Below are 17,980 nucleotides of genomic sequence, written 5' to 3'. Positions count from 1 at the left end.
TTGTTCAGCGACATGGCCACTTTAAAGACGTACATGGCTAATCGATTCATACTAAGGTTTTTATAAGCTTATTACTTCTAAAAATTAAGGATTTCAATTTTAAAATTTTTAATTTTTCAATTTATTAAAAATTAATTTAATTTTTAATTTGATTGAAAAAATTGATAACAATTTTATCCATATGGATGGAGTTAAATATGGTAAACCATTATCCAACAATTTGTCAAATTATGTATTGAACAAATTTGTAATCCCAACAAATTTAAAAATTTTAAAATTAAATTACTACTTTTAAAAATTGAAAGTTTACAATATAAAATTTTCAAAATCAAATACAGTAGAATATAATTAACCGAAATCAGAAAATATGGATTAATATTTTTCTTCATCACTTTCTTTAATTGGTTTTTAATATATATACATATATATATATATATATATGCAGATACTAAAGTTGTTGAACATAGCATCTTGCCAAAATTTTAAGGACGTGTACAAGAACAATAATCGAAAGCTTAAACAGTCAGTGCGGTTGATTGAACTATATAAACCCTACATGCTATTGTAAGCGATGTAAGTGATATGCGTGTTTTCATTTTTATTGCTTATCAACAATTAAACTTGTTTCAATATTAATCAACCATATGTTTCTGAAAATAAATGTAGCTTCGAGGACCGAAAGACAGAGAAGCTGCGACAAACAGTAAGCAGGAAGAATTGCTGGGAAATGGAAGCTTTTAATTTCGATCCAAAGTTGATTGATTGGGAAAGCTATATGATAAATATTCACATTCCTGGCCTTGTCAAATATGTCATGAAATGATGATAATCATCAATTAGGAAATAATAGTTTTTTTCTGCGTTAATTTATTTAACAAAATATATTATATAATTAGGGAAAAGGTTTAGTTTTGCTTAGCTTGATTTGTAAGGTCGTTACTTATTCCATTATTAAAAAGAAATTAAATTGTTCTACGGTTAATTTATATTTTCTATTAATCCATATATAATATACAATAAAATAAGCGTGTCTAAAATATATATTCTCCATTTAATATAAATAAAGATGATACTATCTAAATGTAAGTGAATATATATATATAAACTCATAATCAAGCAGCTAGGAAAACACCATGTAAAACCATTAGAATTTTCTTTATCACCTATTAAATCACTTCAAGATTAAAATTTAAGAATGTATTTTTTATTCTCTAGATCTATATAAAATTTATATTGCTCAAATAAAGTTTTAGTAACTAATAAACCAATATAAGCTGCTCATATATTTTTAAATCTTAACTAATTGTGAAGTAATCCCAAAGCTAATAAAAAAAAAGATTTGATGTTAATAAAACAATCTAATGGTATGCATGCAAGCCCAAATGTACATTAAAGTACATGTAATCGTGAGATATATATTAATTTACTAATTTCATGGTTTATTTACGTGTAAGCAGATAATATTATCCTACGAACAACATATATTTTGACTTACACGTCCATGATAATGTGGACATATACGTGTACCATGGTAGGATTGTATAAATAATATATTTTTCAACATACAGTTCTCTTTTTGACCAAAAAGAAAGTAGATTGATCAAATAAATTTATAGAGTAAGAAGCATAAAATTCTAATCAAGTATGTTGGTTTTTTCTAACATATATTAATTAAATAATAAATAATAAAACATTACCCATACGGATGAAGAGAGTTCCCTTTAAGAAAATATTCAAAATGTCAAAAAATAAAATATAATAACTTGTGCTATATAATGCAGAACCGAATAACATGGCAACAAAACATTTTCGAAGCTTTCGTTGAATCTCAAATATTTAAATCTTCAAGTGTCTTGCAAAAAAACTTTGCCACTTGTTTTCCATGAATCCATGCTTTGGTCATCCATGGGCCCAACTAGAAAATATCAACAACTAAGAACTCTCAAACTCCTTTTTTTTTTCCCATCTTATCCCTAATTTCTTGCTAACCAAGAAAACTCAATAACGACGTCCAACTTCGATGCTTACATCCACTTCAGCAGCATCGGAAACCTCGACAGCAGCCTCACCCGCCTACTCAACCTTCCGACGGCCGACGCCAACCCGGAGGTGAACAGGTGGTCTCCAAAGACATGACATTCAATGCCGAGACTAAAACCTGGGTCCGAATCTACCGGCCCACCAAGTTACCCTCCAACGACAATGCCATAGCTCCGCTCCCGATCATAATCTACTTCCACCGCGGCGGCTGGATCTCTTCAGCGCCGCCGACTCCACCACCCACTCCAACTGCTCCCAAACAGCCAGTGAGATCCCGGCCATCAAAATCGGCTTCCCACAAAATACCAGGATGCAATGGATGCAATTTACTGGGTTAGACAACAAAGGTTGGACCCCAGTGGCGAGCAGTGGCTAAGAAACTATGGAGATTTCTCGAGGTGTTGTCTCTATGGATGTGGATGCGGGGGCAATATCGTCTTTTTGTATGGGATTTAAAGCATTGGAGCTTCAATTGGAGCCGTTGAAGATTTCGGCTATTATTATGAACCAACCGATGTATGGTGCCTGTCAGTGCTTGATGTTATGTGGGACCTGGTTTTGACTAAAGGATCGAATCGTGACCATCGGTATTGTAATCCGATAGCTAAGGGTGCCCATAGGCATATGATCTGCCGTCTAGCTTGGACGGTGTTTGATGATTGGTTTTGGTGGGGACCCTATGATCGATCGGCAACAGGAGCGTGTGACTTTTGTTGGTGATGATTGGCGTCCAGGTTGACTCGCGTTTTAATGAGGTTGGGTCCATAATGTCGATATGGTAGCTGCTGCTGTTTTAAACATTGTTAAAGAATTTGTTCTTTCTACTAGATCTAGTAGTTCTTTATTTATTTATTTATTTTAATTTTTGGCTCAGCTTTTATCTTAAGTATATTTTTTGACATATGATAAAAATAAAAAAATAGAAAGTTACATGGGTTGACATAAATGAGTGAGAAAGATGATCAAATTTTCATTAATTATGAAGGAAATGTAGAATTTTTTTGAAAGAAAAAGAAAAAAAAAAAAACAAAAAGGCTGTATTTTTTTGTGGTTAAAAAAAGAGGGCCGGATATACAACTTGAAATTGGAATATAAAGGCTGTATATAATTAAATGCATTTCAGTTAGGTGAAGGTCTATGCAGAGAGAGATATACATATTTTAAGAATAATAAATGATGAAGATGAAGTACAACTACTTTGACAAAGAAATGAAAAGGAATACTAACCATAAACTTTTTAAAAATTTGCATGTAAAGAATGTGAGAATCATAAAATTGGCAGATTCAAAGTGTAATAGCCCAGTACCATCCGCATCAAGATATTGTCCTTTTTGATCTAGGGTTCACTCCCTCTTTCCCCTCTGGTCTCAAGGTTTTGTCAAAACGCGTCTTGAAGGGAAAGGTATCCACAGCCTTATAAAGACCGCTTCGTGCCCCTCTCCAACCGATGTGGGATGTTACAATCCTCCCCCCTTGGGGTCCAGCGTCCTCGCTAGCACACCGATTCGGATCCGGCTCTGATTGTAACAGCCCAGTACCACCCACATCAAGATATTGTCCTCTTTGGTCCAGGGTTCACTTCCTCTCTCCCCCTTGGCCTCAAGGTTTTGTCAAAATGCCTCTTAAAGAGAGAAGTATCTACAGCCTTATGAAGACCGCTTCGTGCCCCTCTCCAACCGATGTGGGATGTTACACAAAGCCCTGGCCTAAATTAATTTTGCATTGATTTCCTTAAGACCTTAAGTTATTAAGGGCTGACTCATACTGTTTGTATTATCTATTACCATCTTTATTAGGAATCTGTCATTTTCTATTAATATTATCGCTAATTTAGTCATCATATTTGGTATGCTTCCCAAGTGATTTCTAAAAGATCACTCATCACTAAACTATTCTCGTCTCTCTATTGATATTGTTTCCAATTTGGCCATCACACTTTGTTTGTTTCTCAGGCACTTCCTAAAAGATCACACATTCCTAAATTATTCCATTTTCAATGTTATTAGAATGACTATTATTACATTTAAACCATTTCTAGGAGATTACCCATCCATGAACTACTCTCAACTGAGCACACTTAACTTGAGAGTTTTTTCAAATCCTAAATATCAATCGCTCTAAAAAGCTCCAACGTTACAAGAATTACTGTGATTACATTTAAATTATCCCCATTTCCACCACATCCGAACGATGTGATATTGAACAATAAATAATTTGTCGGTGCTTCATACATTTGCCCATATTGGTCATCATAATGATCACCATGCATGATAATAAAATAGAGTTTTTTCATCTTTAAGTATACGGCAGTTTATTATTTATTTGGTGATTATTAACACAAAACTCTTGTAATGCTGAATGATTAGCTTAGTGTGCTTGTCTAAAACTATGAGTGAGAGATATTGGAATATTCTTAGGCAAAAGAGAAAAGAATACATATATATATGGAATTAAAGAAAAACCAGCAAATTAATAGGGAAAAAAAAAGTCAAAAACATAGAATAAATTGAAAAATAAAACTACTAATTTGTATTTATTATTAGCTTTGAAAGTTAAGGATATATATATATATATATATGGAATTAAAGAAAAACCAGCAAATTAATAAGGCAAAAACATAGAATAAATTGAAAAATAAAAACTACTAATTTGTATTTATTATTAGCTTTGAAAGTTAAGGATAAGCCAGAAAAAAGATAGTTTAGGGTGTGTGCTATTTCAATAGCCCCGAACATAAATGAATCCAACCAAAAACTACAACTAAATAACTTAAAATAAAAAGAGAAATCAATAAAAATAAAAATTCTTTATGTATGCATGACCTTCTATGTAACACCCCGTCCCAAAGTACAACAAAAATTTTCCAACTTTGACCGAGATTGACCGTTGACCGTTGACCGTTGACCGTTGACCGAAGGGGTCAAAAGTTGACTTTTTGACTTGGATGGAATTCTATGTTGACTGAGGTACCGTTACGAAGTACACGTTGGCACGAGTTCGTAGACTAGTAGCACGTCAAAAACGGAGCTATGGTTTGAAAGATATGAGCAAAACAAGTTGAGGTCCAAACTGTCCAAGGGATGCCCGAATTGACTTTTTATTCATGCAAGGTTGATCTTTGACCCATGCATGGTTGTGAAGTGCTCGTCGATACGAGTTCGTAGACTAGTGGTGTAACACCCCGTCCCGAACCATGTCGGAATTTTTGCACGTTGACCGAGGTTGACCGTTGACCGTTGACCCAAGGGGTCAAAAGTTGACTTTTTGACTCGGTTGGAATTCTAAGTTGACTGAGGTACTGTTACGAAGTACACGTTGGCACGAGTTCGTAGACTGGTAGCACGTTGAAAACGGAGCTACGGTTTGAAAGTTTTGAGTAAAACAAGTTGAGGTCCAAACTGTCCAAGGGGTGCCGGAGTTGACTTTTTATTCATGCAAGGTTGAGCTTTGACTCATGTATGGTTGTGAAGTGCTCGTCGATACGAGTCCGTAGACTAGCGGCACGTCCGATTTGGACATGTGGTTTGAAAGTTATGGATCTGTAAAGTTTTTCAAATACTGTATTATTTTAATATTATTTTTACACGCATAACGAGGTGCCACGTGTGACTCAATGAAGGTGCCCATGTGTCACCATGGTGAAATACCACATGTCAACCATGTGAAAAAAAAATCAAATTATTTTATTATTTTTGAATAATAATATTATTATTAATATTATTTAATTATTTCTTTTTCTTTTCCTTTTTCTTTCTCTTTTTCGTTTTCTTTTTCTTTTTCTTTTTCTTTTCTTTTCCCCACGTGGGAAAACACCACCATTTCTTTTTCTTTTTCTTTTTCTTTTTCTTTTTTTTTTCTTTTTTCCCTTCTTCTTCCCCGAAACACACACGACACACACAGTTATTTTTCTTCCCTCCGGCCGTCCCTCTCTCTCTCCCGTGTTTTTGAATTCCGGCCACCCATAGCCCTCACGCGCCAGCCACCAAGGAAGCCCGCCACCTCGCGAGCTTGGCCACCAAGTTTCACGGCCAGCCACCGCCGGACGCGCGCCGATCGGGCCGGAGAAGCCGCCGGCCGCCGGATTTTCTCTCTCCTCTTTTCTTGTGTTTTCCGGCCAGCCCACTCCCAATTGAACCTCCTATCCCCCTATTTTGGGTCCTCTGAATCCAAAAATGGCCTCCAATCCCAGAAATTTGAAGCGGTTTGTGAGATATGGAGAAGTGAACACCGGCCGAAACTTCCCGACCAAATTCCGGCCACCTCCGGCGGAATTGGGGTCGATGGAGACCGGATTGGTGATCCTCGTTCCACGAGCTTCGATTCGGTATATCATTCGCCTATTTTGGTTAACGTTTGCGTTTAAGTCCCGGGTACCGGGTATTATTTACCCGATTAAAATATTAATTTATTTGACTGTCTGTGAATTTTGTTCTAGGAGCACCGGTGAGTCGTAGAATTGATCCCGTAGTGGATCGTGGGTTAATTGCGTGCACCAGGTGAGTGACCCACCTTTAAAAATATCTTTTTGTGATAATTAATTGTATTTATGTGGTATTAATTTGATATTTGTAATTTCTGCTTATGTGGTGTACTTTAAATATAATCGGGAAAAAATATTATTTTATATATATTTACCCATTGGTAATAAATGGAAATTTTGGGATCATTAAGAAATTCCCGATTATTATTTTATGGTGATTTAATTATGAATTATATTGTTGTTTAATTTATTATGCATGAGCAAAGTGAATTTTGGTGGTATTTGTACGTGGTTTTAAATTTGATTTTCCGGGCATAATTGGGTTAAATATTTTACGAAAATATTTGGTTATATTTTATAAATTATGCCCGCGGTATTTTTATGGTTGCATTTCGTATTTCGAGAAAATTGTGGTTTGTTATTATCGCTGTTTCGTACCGGGTTGTTTAAATAAAAATATGTGGGATGGTGTTTTGTGAACATATGGTATACTTCCCACGGTGGTTTTTGGAAAAAAAAAACGGTACGGTTGGTTGTTTATGTTTATTTTTAGACGCACTCATACAGTATTGGTGTTCTGGTGTATGGTGTATGGACACGTGGTTTAGCACGCGGTTATTATATGGTTTAGCGTGCGGTTATTACTTCACCCGTGAGTTGCCATTGGACCGTGGGCAGGCAAGGTTATTGTTGTGCACAGCCGCCCCCCTCCTTGGCCGGGTGATGGTTTTTAGCAGTCGGTACTGTCGGGACGCCGAAGTGACCACTGCAGGTTTCTCTCTTTAATCTCCCGCCAGTCGGTGCTCGGGACGCTGGGTATCGGAGGGCATCACCGGTATATGGTGTGGTGCGTCAGGTGTAATTGTCGGTGTAAATTGCAATTAAAGTTTAAAACCCCAAAGGTGTTCTAAAATTTATTTATTATAATTTATTACAGTTTAATTATATATTTGGGGTATTTATTTATTTAATTGTTGTTTGTTAAATTATTTAATCCCTTGGTTTTCGGGAAGTACGTATATCGGGTTTTGTGAAAATGTTTTAAAAAGGGGAACTTTTCCAACGGAGTGACTAGTGAGGGTTTTGAGAGAAAGTATTACTTCAATTGTTTATTTATTTATTTATTTAATTGTTCGGTACTGGTTAATTAAATTTCCTTATTTTTATATTATTATTATTAAAGGTGTTTAGTAGATAGGGTCACTCACTGAGATGATTAGCATCTCACACTCTTAAATTCCGTTCCCCTAGGTCCAGGTTGGAGACGTTGATTGTCCGGGGCGAGCCCAACGTCTCAGTTCGTTGCCGAAGGTTCAAGAAGTTTTTCTTCCCTTTTTCCTCTCTATTCTGTATTGCTTCTTTATCTGTTATTTTTATAAATTCCACATTTGTCGTATAATGCTCTGTATACTGTATTGGACGTGTCGTTGTTTTTATGCACTGGGTTGCTGCTGTTGTTTTATTTTTGAAGTGCTGAAATTTGTGGAACAGTTTGTAGTTTGCGGGAGGAATAAGGGGATGAATATAGAAGTGTGTTTTCAGTGCAGGTAATTTGTGGTAAGTAAATCCCTTAGGGGAGGCTCTGCCGGATTTTCCGTTGGAGGGTTCGGTAGGGTTTCCCTGGGATCAGGGCTGTCTAGGGTTCCGGGGAAGGAATTCTGGACGGGTCCTGACAGTTGGTATCAGAGCTCTAGGTTCTAGTATTCCTAAGGGACTGTGCATTGTTGTGCATCCCATCCGTGTCTATTCTCTCGTGTTACCCGTCTTAAAGCGTTCTTTCCGTTTGTCTCGAAGCAAATTCGTTGCCTGAGTTTGAATAACTCTAATATTTGGGGGTGTCAAAATATTTTTTTTTTTTCCGATCGTTTATCGAAATTAAATGCTTTTCAAAGTGGTATTTGAAATTAAAGGTGTTTTATTCAAGTATTTTTGTTTATGTTCGTACATGTAATTGTATGTTATATGGTTTGATATTATACTGCACCATATGGAGGCAGCGAACCAATGTGGTCCATGTAGAGCTAGCCCCATGATCATGTTGCCTACGAGTCCAAGGGATCGGATGGCCAATATAGGCAACCACCCTGGTTTGTATTGGTAGCAGAGTGTCGGCGACAGTTGGAATCATGGATCACGTAGTATGTAGAAGGTGTCGTACGTACCTCTATTACAAGCGTGCATATTTGTTTTATGTTATGGTTTTTCCAAGACCGACATCAGCGACGTAAGAAATTTCGAGGACGAAATTTTTGTAAGGGGGGAAGGTTGTAACACCCCGTCCCGAACCATGTCGGAATTTTTGCACATTGACCGAGGTTGACCGTTGACCGTTGACCCAAGGGGTCAAAAGTTGACTTTTTGACTCGGTTGGAATTCTAAGTTGACTGAGGTACTGTTACGAAGTACACGTTGGCACGAGTTCGTAGACTGGTAGCACGTTGAAAACGGAGCTACGGTTTGAAAGTTTTGAGTAAAACAAGTTGAGGTCCAAACTGTCCAAGGGGTGCCGGAGTTGACTTTTTATTCATGCAAGGTTGAGCTTTGACTCATGTATGGTTGTGAAGTGCTTGTCGATACGAGTCCGTAGACTAGCGGCACGTCCGATTTGGACATGTGGTTTGAAAGTTATGGATCTGTAAAGTTTTTCAAATACTGTATTATTTTAATATTTTTTTACACGCATAACGAGGTGCCACGTGTGACTCAATGAAGGTGGCCATGTGTCACCATGGTGAAATACCACATGTCAACCATGTGAAAAAAAAATCAAATTATTTTATTATTTTTGAATAATAATATTATTATTAATATTATTTAATTATTTCTTTTTCTTTTCCTTTTTCTTTCTCTTTTTCGTTTTCTTTTTCTTTTTCTTTTTCTTTTCTTTTCCCCATGTGGGAAAACACCACCATTTCTTTTTCTTTTTCTTTTTCTTTTTTTTTCTTTTTTCCCTTCTTCTTCCCCGAAACACACACGACACACACAGTTATTTTTCTTCCCTCCGGCCGTCCCTCTCTCTCTCCCGTGTTTTTGAATTCCGGCCACCCATAGCCCTCACGCGCCAGCCACCAAGGAAGCCCGCCACCTCGCGAGCTTGGCCACTAAGTTTCACGGCCAGCCACCGCCGGACGCGCGCCGATCGGGCCGGAGAAGCCGCCGGCCGCCGGATTTTCTCTCTCCTCTTTTCTTGTGTTTTCCGGCCAGCCCACTCCCAATTGAACCTCCTATCCCCCTATTTTGGGTCCTCTGAATCCAAAAATGGCCTCCAATCCCAGAAATTTGAAGCGGTTTGTGAGATATGGAGAAGTGAACACCGGCCGAAACTTCCCGACCAAATTCCGGCCACCTCCGGCGGAATTGGGGTCGATGGAGACCGGATTGGTGATCCTCGTTCCACGAGCTTCGATTCGGTATATCATTCGCCTATTTTGGTTAACGTTTGCGTTTAAGCCCCGGGTACCGGGTATTATTTACCCGATTAAAATATTAATTTATTTGACTGTCTGTGAATTTTGTTCTAGGAGCACCGGTGAGTCGTAGAATTGATCCCGTAGTGGATCGTGGGTTAATTGCGTGCACCAGGTGAGTGACCCACCTTTAAAAATATTTTTTTGGGATAATTAATTGTATTTATGTGGTATTAATTTGATATTTGTAATTTCTGCTTATGTGGTGTACTTTAAATATAATCGGGAAAAAATATTATTTTATATATATTTACCCATTGGTAATAAATGGAAATTTTGGGATCATTAAGAAATTCCCGATTATTATTTTATGGTGATTTAATTATGAATTATATTGTTGTTTAATTTATTATGCATGAGCAAAGTGAATTTTGGTGGTATTTGTACGTGGTTTTAAATTTGATTTTCCGGGCATAATTGGGTTAAATATTTTACGAAAATATTTGGTTATATTTTATAAATTATGCCCGCGGTATTTTTATGGTTGCATTTCGTATTTCGAGAAAATTGTGGTTTGTTATTATCGCTGTTTCGTACCGGGTTGTTTAAATAAAAATATGTGGGATGGTGTTTTGTGAACATATGGTATACTTCCCACAGTGGTTTTTGGAAAAAAAAAAACGGTACGGTTGGTTGTTTATGTTTATTTTTAGACGCACTCATACAGTATTGGTGTTCTGGTGTATGGTGTATGGACACGTGGTTTAGCACGCGGTTATTATATGGTTTAGCGTGCGGTTATTACTTCACCCGTGAGTTGCCATTGGGCCTTGGGCAGGCAAGGTTATTGTTGTGCACAGCCGCCCCCCTCCTTGGCCGGGTGATGGTTTTTAGCAGTCGGTACTGTCGGGACGCCGAAGTGACCACTGCAGGTTTCTCTCTTTAATCTCCCGCCAGTCGGTGCTCGGGACGCTGGGTATCGGAGGGCATCACCGGTATATGGTGTGGTGCGTCAGGTGTAATTGTCGGTGTAAATTGCAATTAAAGTTTAAAACCCCAAAGGTGTTCTAAAATTTATTTATTATAATTTATTACAGTTTAATTATATATTTTGGGTATTTATTTATTTAATTGTTGTTTGTTAAATTATTTAATCCCTTGGTTTTCGGGAAGTACGTATATCGGGTTTTGTGAAAATGTTTTAAAAAGGGGAACTTTTCCAACGGAGTGACTAGTGAGGGTTTTGAGAGAAAGTATTACTTCAATTGTTTATTTATTTATTTATTTAATTGTTCGGTACTGGTTAATTAAATTTCCTTATTTTTATATTATTATTATTAAAGGTGTTTAGTAGATAGGGTCACTCACTGAGATGATTAGCATCTCACACTCTTAAATTCCGTTCCCCTAGGTCCAGGTTGGAGACGTTGATTGTCCGGGGCGAGCCCAACGTCTCAGTTCGTTGCCGAAGGTTCAAGAAGTTTTTCTTCCCTTTTTCCTCTCTATTCTGTATTGCTTCTTTATCTGTTATTTTTATAAATTCCACATTTGTCGTATAATGCTCTGTATACTGTATTGGACGTGTCGTTGTTTTTATGCACTGGGTTGCTGCTGTTGTTTTATTTTTGAAGTGCTGAAATTTGTGGAACAGTTTGTAGTTTGCGGGAGGAATAAGGGGATGAATATAGAAGTGTGTTTTCAGTGCAGGTAATTTGTGGTAAGTAAATCCCTTAGGGAAGGCTCTGCCGGATTTTCCGTTGGAGGGTTCGGTAGGGTTTCCCTGGGATCAGGGCTGTCTAGGGTTCCGGGGAAGGAATTCTGGACGGGTCCTGACAAGTGGCACGTCCGATTTGGACATGTGGTTTGAAAGTTATGGACCTGTAGAGTTTTTCAGACACCGTATTATTTTAATATTATTTTTTTTATTTTTTTTTTAAATGTGTAACATTGTGCCACGTGTGATTTAATAAATGTGACCATGTGTCACCATATTGAGATGCCACATGCCAATCATGCTTAATACCATATTATTTTATTATTGTTATTTTATATAATAATATTATTTGTAATATTATTTAATTATTTTATTTTCTTTTCTTTTATTTCTTTTTCTTTCTTTTTCTTTTCTTTTTTTCTTTTTTTTTTCTTTTCCCCCACGTGGGAAAACACCAGCCACCCCGAGCCTCTTCTTCTTCTTCTTCTTCCTTCTTCTTCTTCTTCTTTCTTTCCTTCTTTCTTCCTTCCCACCGGCCATCCCTCTCTCTCTCCCGTGTTCATCTTTCTCCGGCCACCACGAGCCACACGCGCCAGCCACCGTCCAAGACCACATGCCGGCGAGCTCACCAGCCAAATTTGGCAGCCGGCCGGCCGGCGACGCACCCAGATCGGGCCAGTGAAGTCGGCGGCGGCGAGTTTAAATTTTCGGCGATTCCGCCATATTCCGGCCAACCCAGTCCAAATTAAACCTCCTCTCCCCCTATTTTGGATCTTTTAATCCCAAATATTGCCTCCAATTTCAAAATTCGAAACGGTTTGCGAGATACGAGGAGTTGAATTTCAGCCGGCGCTTCACGGGTAAATTCCGACCATCGCCGGTCAAAATGGGTCCGATGAAGGTTGGTTTCACGTTCATCATCTCGTAAGCTTTCCATAGACATATAATTTGCGTATTTTGGATAACGTTTGTGTTAGGCCCCCGGGTACCGGTTATTATTTATCCGAATAAAATATTATTTTATTTTACTATGTAAAATTGTTAATTTAGGAGCACGTGTGAATTGTGAAATCGATCCTATGGTGGATCATGGTTTAATTGCGTGCTCGAGGTGAGTGACCCACCTTTAAAATTATTTGGGGTGATTAATTATATTTATTTGGTGTTAATTTGATATCTGGAATTTTTGCTCGTGTGGTGGAATTTAAAAATAATTGCGAGAAAAATATTATTTTATATGTATACACATGTTTATCGCTGCTAAACGAAAATTTGGGTTATTAATGAATTTCTGAATAGTTGTTGTGATTTAATTGTATTTACCACGCATGAGCAAGGTGTTTTCCTTAATTAGTGGTATTTGGATTTTAGTATTATTTTTGGGCATAATTTGATTTTTAAATATTTCAAGGAAAATAAAAATATTTATTTAAGTTGGTGGTTTCAATTTTTATAATTATGCCCATGGAATATCATGTGATTTAATTTATTATATTTCAGAAATATTTATGCCATTGGAAAAAATTGAATACTTAAATTGGTGGATTTGAGAGCTGGTGGATTTGAAAATTATGGAATTTATGCGATGAATTTATGACGATGATTATAAAGGAATTGTAGAAAAATTACAGGTTTAATTGGATGGGATAAACCCGATATATTTATGGAAAATTTGAAATTTTGAGATGTATTGATTTATGATTTTTAGATGCACCATACACGTACTGGTATTCTGTTTATATGTGATATGGTTAGTGTGCACACGGATGTGATTAGCGCGCGGGTGGGTTTTTGTGAGTAGCGCAGGTGATTTTATGGGGTTGTCCTGTGTTTGCCATCGGATGAGGGTAAGCCGCCCCTCCATGGCCGGGACACCTGTTTGCAGCGGCGCGATGAGACGCCACGCGACCATATGCCGGTTTCTCTCTATAACCTCCTGTCTGGCAGTACCTTGGGACGCTGGGTACTGTTAGCACCACTGGTATATAGTGGGTGCATCAAGTGATTTTAAGAACTGAGATTTTAAAATAAATATTTTGAAATTGCATTGGAATTAAGAATATGATTAATGTTATTTTTATTATTTAATTGAATGGGGATTTTAAATTGATTTAATTTTTCTTTTATTTAATTATTCAATAAATTAATTTCCTTCTAATTATAAATTTGGAATGCTTGATTTATTATATTTTATTTGATATTTAGTTGAATAAATTGATTCTTTGGTTTTCGGGGATTATGAATAAAGGGTTTTTGTGAAAATGTTTTAAAAGGGGAACTTTTCCAACCGAGAGAATCGTAAGGGTTTTGAGAGAAAATATTATTTCCAATTAATTATTATTTATCTACTTAATTATCGTGGTCTTATAATTGTATAGTAGATAGGGTCACTCATTGAGATGATTAGCATCTCATATTTTTAAATTCCGTTCCCCAAGGTCCAGGTTGGGTGACGTCGATCATCCGGAGGGAGCCCGACGTCTCAGTTCATTGCCGAAAGTCCAAGGAGCATCTCCTTTCCTTTTTTCCTCTCCATACTGTATTACTTCTTTGTCGGTCATTGTATTAATTTCATATCAATTTGTATAATGCTCTGTATATTGTATTGGACATTTATGTATTAATTATGCACTGGATTACTGTTATTAATTTGGAGTGTTGCAAATTTGTGGAATTACACTGTAGTAATGTAGGAGGAATAAGGGGATGAATATAGAAGTGTGTTTTATGTGCAGGAAATTTGTAGTAAGTTCATCCTTTAGGGGAGATTCGGCCGGATTTTCCATTGGAGGGTCTAGTAGAGTTTTTCTGGGATCAGAGCTTGTCTAGAGTTCCGATGAGAAATTTTGGACGGATCCTGACATTCTATATTGCATAAAAAAAAATTTCAAATAATATAAATGACAAATTTCATTAGTCACAAGCATTGTTCCAAATAACATATAAATGAAAAATATGCATTAATTAAAAGAAAAAAAAAACAAAAACAAAAACAAAAACAAAAAAGGCAAAAACAGCAGCTTAAAAAAAATAAAAAATAAAAACACTCAAAACCACCAAATATATTATCACATGGTTGATTTAGTAATTACAAAACCAGCTTGAGATGAAGAAGAACTATTATTGATAAAATTCTGGCTAATGATGTAGAAGGCCTTGGCCTTTGCGACATCAAAGAGCTCAGCTCCATGAGAGCCACCCTCATCAAACTCAGCAACCACTTCCACTCCACGTCCCTTCAGCATCTCCACAAACTCTCTCTGCCGATCCACCAGTGGGTCCCCACCATACCCTCTAACCAAACACCTTTGCAGCCGTCCGATCTTCCCTCCTGACGATCCACCATTTGTTGCCATCGGATTACTATACTCATGATCGCGATCACATCCCTCGGGCAATGCAAGCTCCCACAACAAATCATTAGCCGGCAACGGCAAGATGCGATCGTCAAACAACCTAATCTCAGACTCCGTCCTCTGGACCCCACCGAAGTAGGGCTGGTTTAATATCATACCTCTGATGTCCAGCGGGGATAGATCCAAATCGAGAGCACGGAGAGCCGCGTGGTAGGCAATATTTCCTCCAGCACTGCTCCCCATTAAAAAGCATCTAGAGAAGTCAGCGCAATCCCTTAACCAGGGATCACAGCCATTGATATCTTTGGCCTGCTGCCGGACCCACAAGATGGCTTCGACGGCGTCGTCATAAGCGGCGGGGAGGCGGTGTTCGGGTGCGAGACGGTATTCGAGGGAGAGGATGAGAGCCGGGAGGTGGAGAGCCATGCGGCTGCATGATTCGTGGAATGGAAGCGACGCAGCGCTGAATAAGACGAAGCCGCCGCCATGGAAGTAAATGATGAGGGGGAGGAGGTTATTATTATTAGGGTTTGTGGGGAGATTTAGAGGCTTGAAGAGACGGAGGAAGGTCTTGTTGGTGGAGTTGAGAGGGAGGTCTTTGGAGATTGTGAATGGAGATGGGTTGGTGTTGGTAATGGAGTCTGATGGGGGTACGACTGGGAAGGGGGTGAGGCGGGTGAGAGAGCCATCTGGGTTTGGGACGATGTGGAGAAGTTTGTATGCATCAATGGAGGAGGAGGACGACGATGATGATGGAGGTTCTGCCATGGATGGATGGTGTACGTGTGTGTTGTTTTGTGTTGTGAGTGAGAGAGAAGGAGAAAGTGGGTAAGGCAATAAATAGATTGATGAGGTTGGGGGGTGGAATTGGTTGATGTTTTTAAACTGACATAAAATCCATGCAGTTAGCTGTTACTTCTTTTCTTTAATTTGGATTTTAATTACTATTTTATATGTTACTTTTTTTATATATTTTAATTTGGATTTTTCTTTTGGTAGAATCTTTAATTTTAATTTGACCACTTTATTACAGAATTGATGAATTTTGGGATATATCTCTTAGCTAAGTTGACATAAAATGTGGATATTAAAATTTGCTTCCCTACCCATATGGCCCATGTGTCACTCCTTATAGTTTAAAAAATTCAAATAAATAAATAAAATTAAAAGATACGTATAAACAAATGGGTTGGGAGGATAAATGAAAATAAAATTATTTGGAAACAAAAATAAAATAAATTTTTTAATGACTTTTTCTTTTAGCATGATTATTTAATGACTTGAACATTTCATGTATGTTTTTCAGGATAAATATAAATTAAGAGATATCTCCCAAACGGATTTAACATGGGAGGCGCCTTAATTAAATTTATTATTTAAGCAATTAAAATTTTGAATTAATTAATGAGTTTTTAACTTTCCTTTTTTCCAATTTTCCAGCAAAACTTATATCCACCATAAATGATACACAATTAATGCCACTATAAATAATACATAATTATTGATAAAGAAAAAGTATTAATCTCCTTTTTATTATTCTCAACATGTTGAATGTTTTAAAAAATCTCTCATTGTTTAATTTATACAAACTTTTTACTTAGCCGTATTTTAGTAGAATTATTCATATTTATTTTTAATTTAAACCATATTTTAATTTTTATAGGCCTAAAACTTTTTTAAAAAAAAATTCCTTGAATTCTTAGTTCATTTTTAATCTAAAATTTGTTTTCATTGTTTTTTTTTTTAAATTGTTTTTCATATTGCTATGAAGCATTTGTAAGCAAACTAAGTTCATATAGATTTTTTTATTATTATTATAAACGAAATTATGTAGTCATTATGCAGTTTTTTTTTTTTTTTTTTAAGTTACTTTGTAACTTTTCATGAATTATAGGAATTTGACTAGAAGTAGTGTATTTAGGTTTTATAGTTTTTGTAAATTTTAAACTAATTTTAAAATTTTCTCCACTATTCCCAAATGATGGTTTCATTCACCTTACAAAAATTGATAATCATTCTACATTTTATACACATCCACATTAAATTTTATTTTTGCTTGCTTTCTATAAAAATTACATATCTAAATGATACAAATCTACTCGGCACATGTATATCAAAGTGCAAACATGCATTCTCTTGGCATATGTGTCGTTTGTTAACAAGGTCCCTTTTTTTTTTTTTTCAAATAAAATAAAAGCATAAAGATGTTTGTTAACCATAAATTAAAAAAGGAAAAACGAAAATTTTTACTTCTTTAAAGGTTTTTCATTTCTCTTTGAGCGTCCAAATTCTAATGGGCCCAAAATTTTGGTTGACTGGTTTATGAGTATTGGATAGATATTGGCCCATGCTTAATGGGTTCAAACCTCAATGCCTTGATAATAATTAATAAATGCATGCTAAAAATAAAATAAAGTAAAATTTAAAAGTTATATTTCTGTTTATATTTATTCTATATTTTCTTTCAAAATTCTATACTGGAATCGAATTGGGAAGTTTCTTTGTCAGTTTTTAACAAATTAAATAATTGAAACTGCCTCACCATAACCCAAAGGTTTTATGATTCTAGAGAAACTTAGGATTGGCACAGCTCTGTCAGTCATTTACATATATAAAATAACTCAGAAGCCAAACTTCATTTGCAGAACAAAAAATGAATAAGGATATCATACAACAACTATAATGTATCATAGCTACGAATATTTGATCAATATCAGAGCTAAATTATTCTACATAAAACTATGAAATTGAAAGGCCCCTCATGTCATGCTAGCAAACTAAAATCTGTAATGTTTTTTAAAACCTTATCATAGCATGGGTACAAGATACGCCCTTGAATTTCTAATCTTCCACTTCTCCACAAGGAACCTTTTAATTACTGAAATTGGCTATGATCTAGAAAACAAAGTATCGCTATGTGTCAGGGCAGTGATGATTATTACCATTTTATATATTAGTAAATCTAATATTTATATTGCTTTTA

General features: G+C 36.3%; 1 protein-coding gene, 2 long non-coding RNA genes and 1 pseudogene across 3 annotated transcripts; 3 read left to right on the top strand and 1 right to left on the bottom strand.

Annotated features, from left to right (window-relative positions):
* The first annotated feature begins 12 nt into the window (after positions 1-12).
* Positions 13-2,902, top strand: LOC112488979 (probable carboxylesterase 9; annotated as a pseudogene).
* Positions 2,903-5,906: 3,004 nt separating this feature from the next.
* On the top strand, positions 5,907-7,982 carry LOC132799980 (uncharacterized). The gene is made up of 3 exons (XR_009634910.1): positions 5,907-6,364; positions 6,476-6,536; positions 7,772-7,982. It is a non-coding gene; the product is annotated as an uncharacterized LOC132799980 (long non-coding RNA).
* Positions 7,983-9,472: 1,490 nt separating this feature from the next.
* Positions 9,473-11,549, top strand: LOC132799985 (uncharacterized). Its single transcript, XR_009634925.1, has 3 exons — positions 9,473-9,930; positions 10,042-10,102; positions 11,339-11,549. It is a non-coding gene; the product is annotated as an uncharacterized LOC132799985 (long non-coding RNA).
* Positions 11,550-14,685: 3,136 nt separating this feature from the next.
* LOC107432635 (probable carboxylesterase 8) lies at positions 14,686-15,910 on the bottom strand. Its single transcript, XM_016037521.4, has one exon. The coding sequence runs from the start codon at positions 15,763-15,765 to the stop codon at positions 14,710-14,712; it is 1,056 nt and encodes a 351-aa protein (XP_015893007.3). The 5' UTR covers positions 15,766-15,910; the 3' UTR covers positions 14,686-14,709.
* Between the last annotated feature and the right edge of the window lie 2,070 nt (positions 15,911-17,980).

This window comes from Ziziphus jujuba, chromosome 11 (genome assembly GCF_031755915.1).
Source record: "Ziziphus jujuba cultivar Dongzao chromosome 11, ASM3175591v1".
NCBI classification, from domain to species: Eukaryota; Viridiplantae; Streptophyta; class Magnoliopsida; order Rosales; family Rhamnaceae; genus Ziziphus; species Ziziphus jujuba.
The sequence above is the reverse complement of the archived record's forward strand: the minus strand, read 5'-3'. Positions and strand labels throughout refer to the sequence as shown.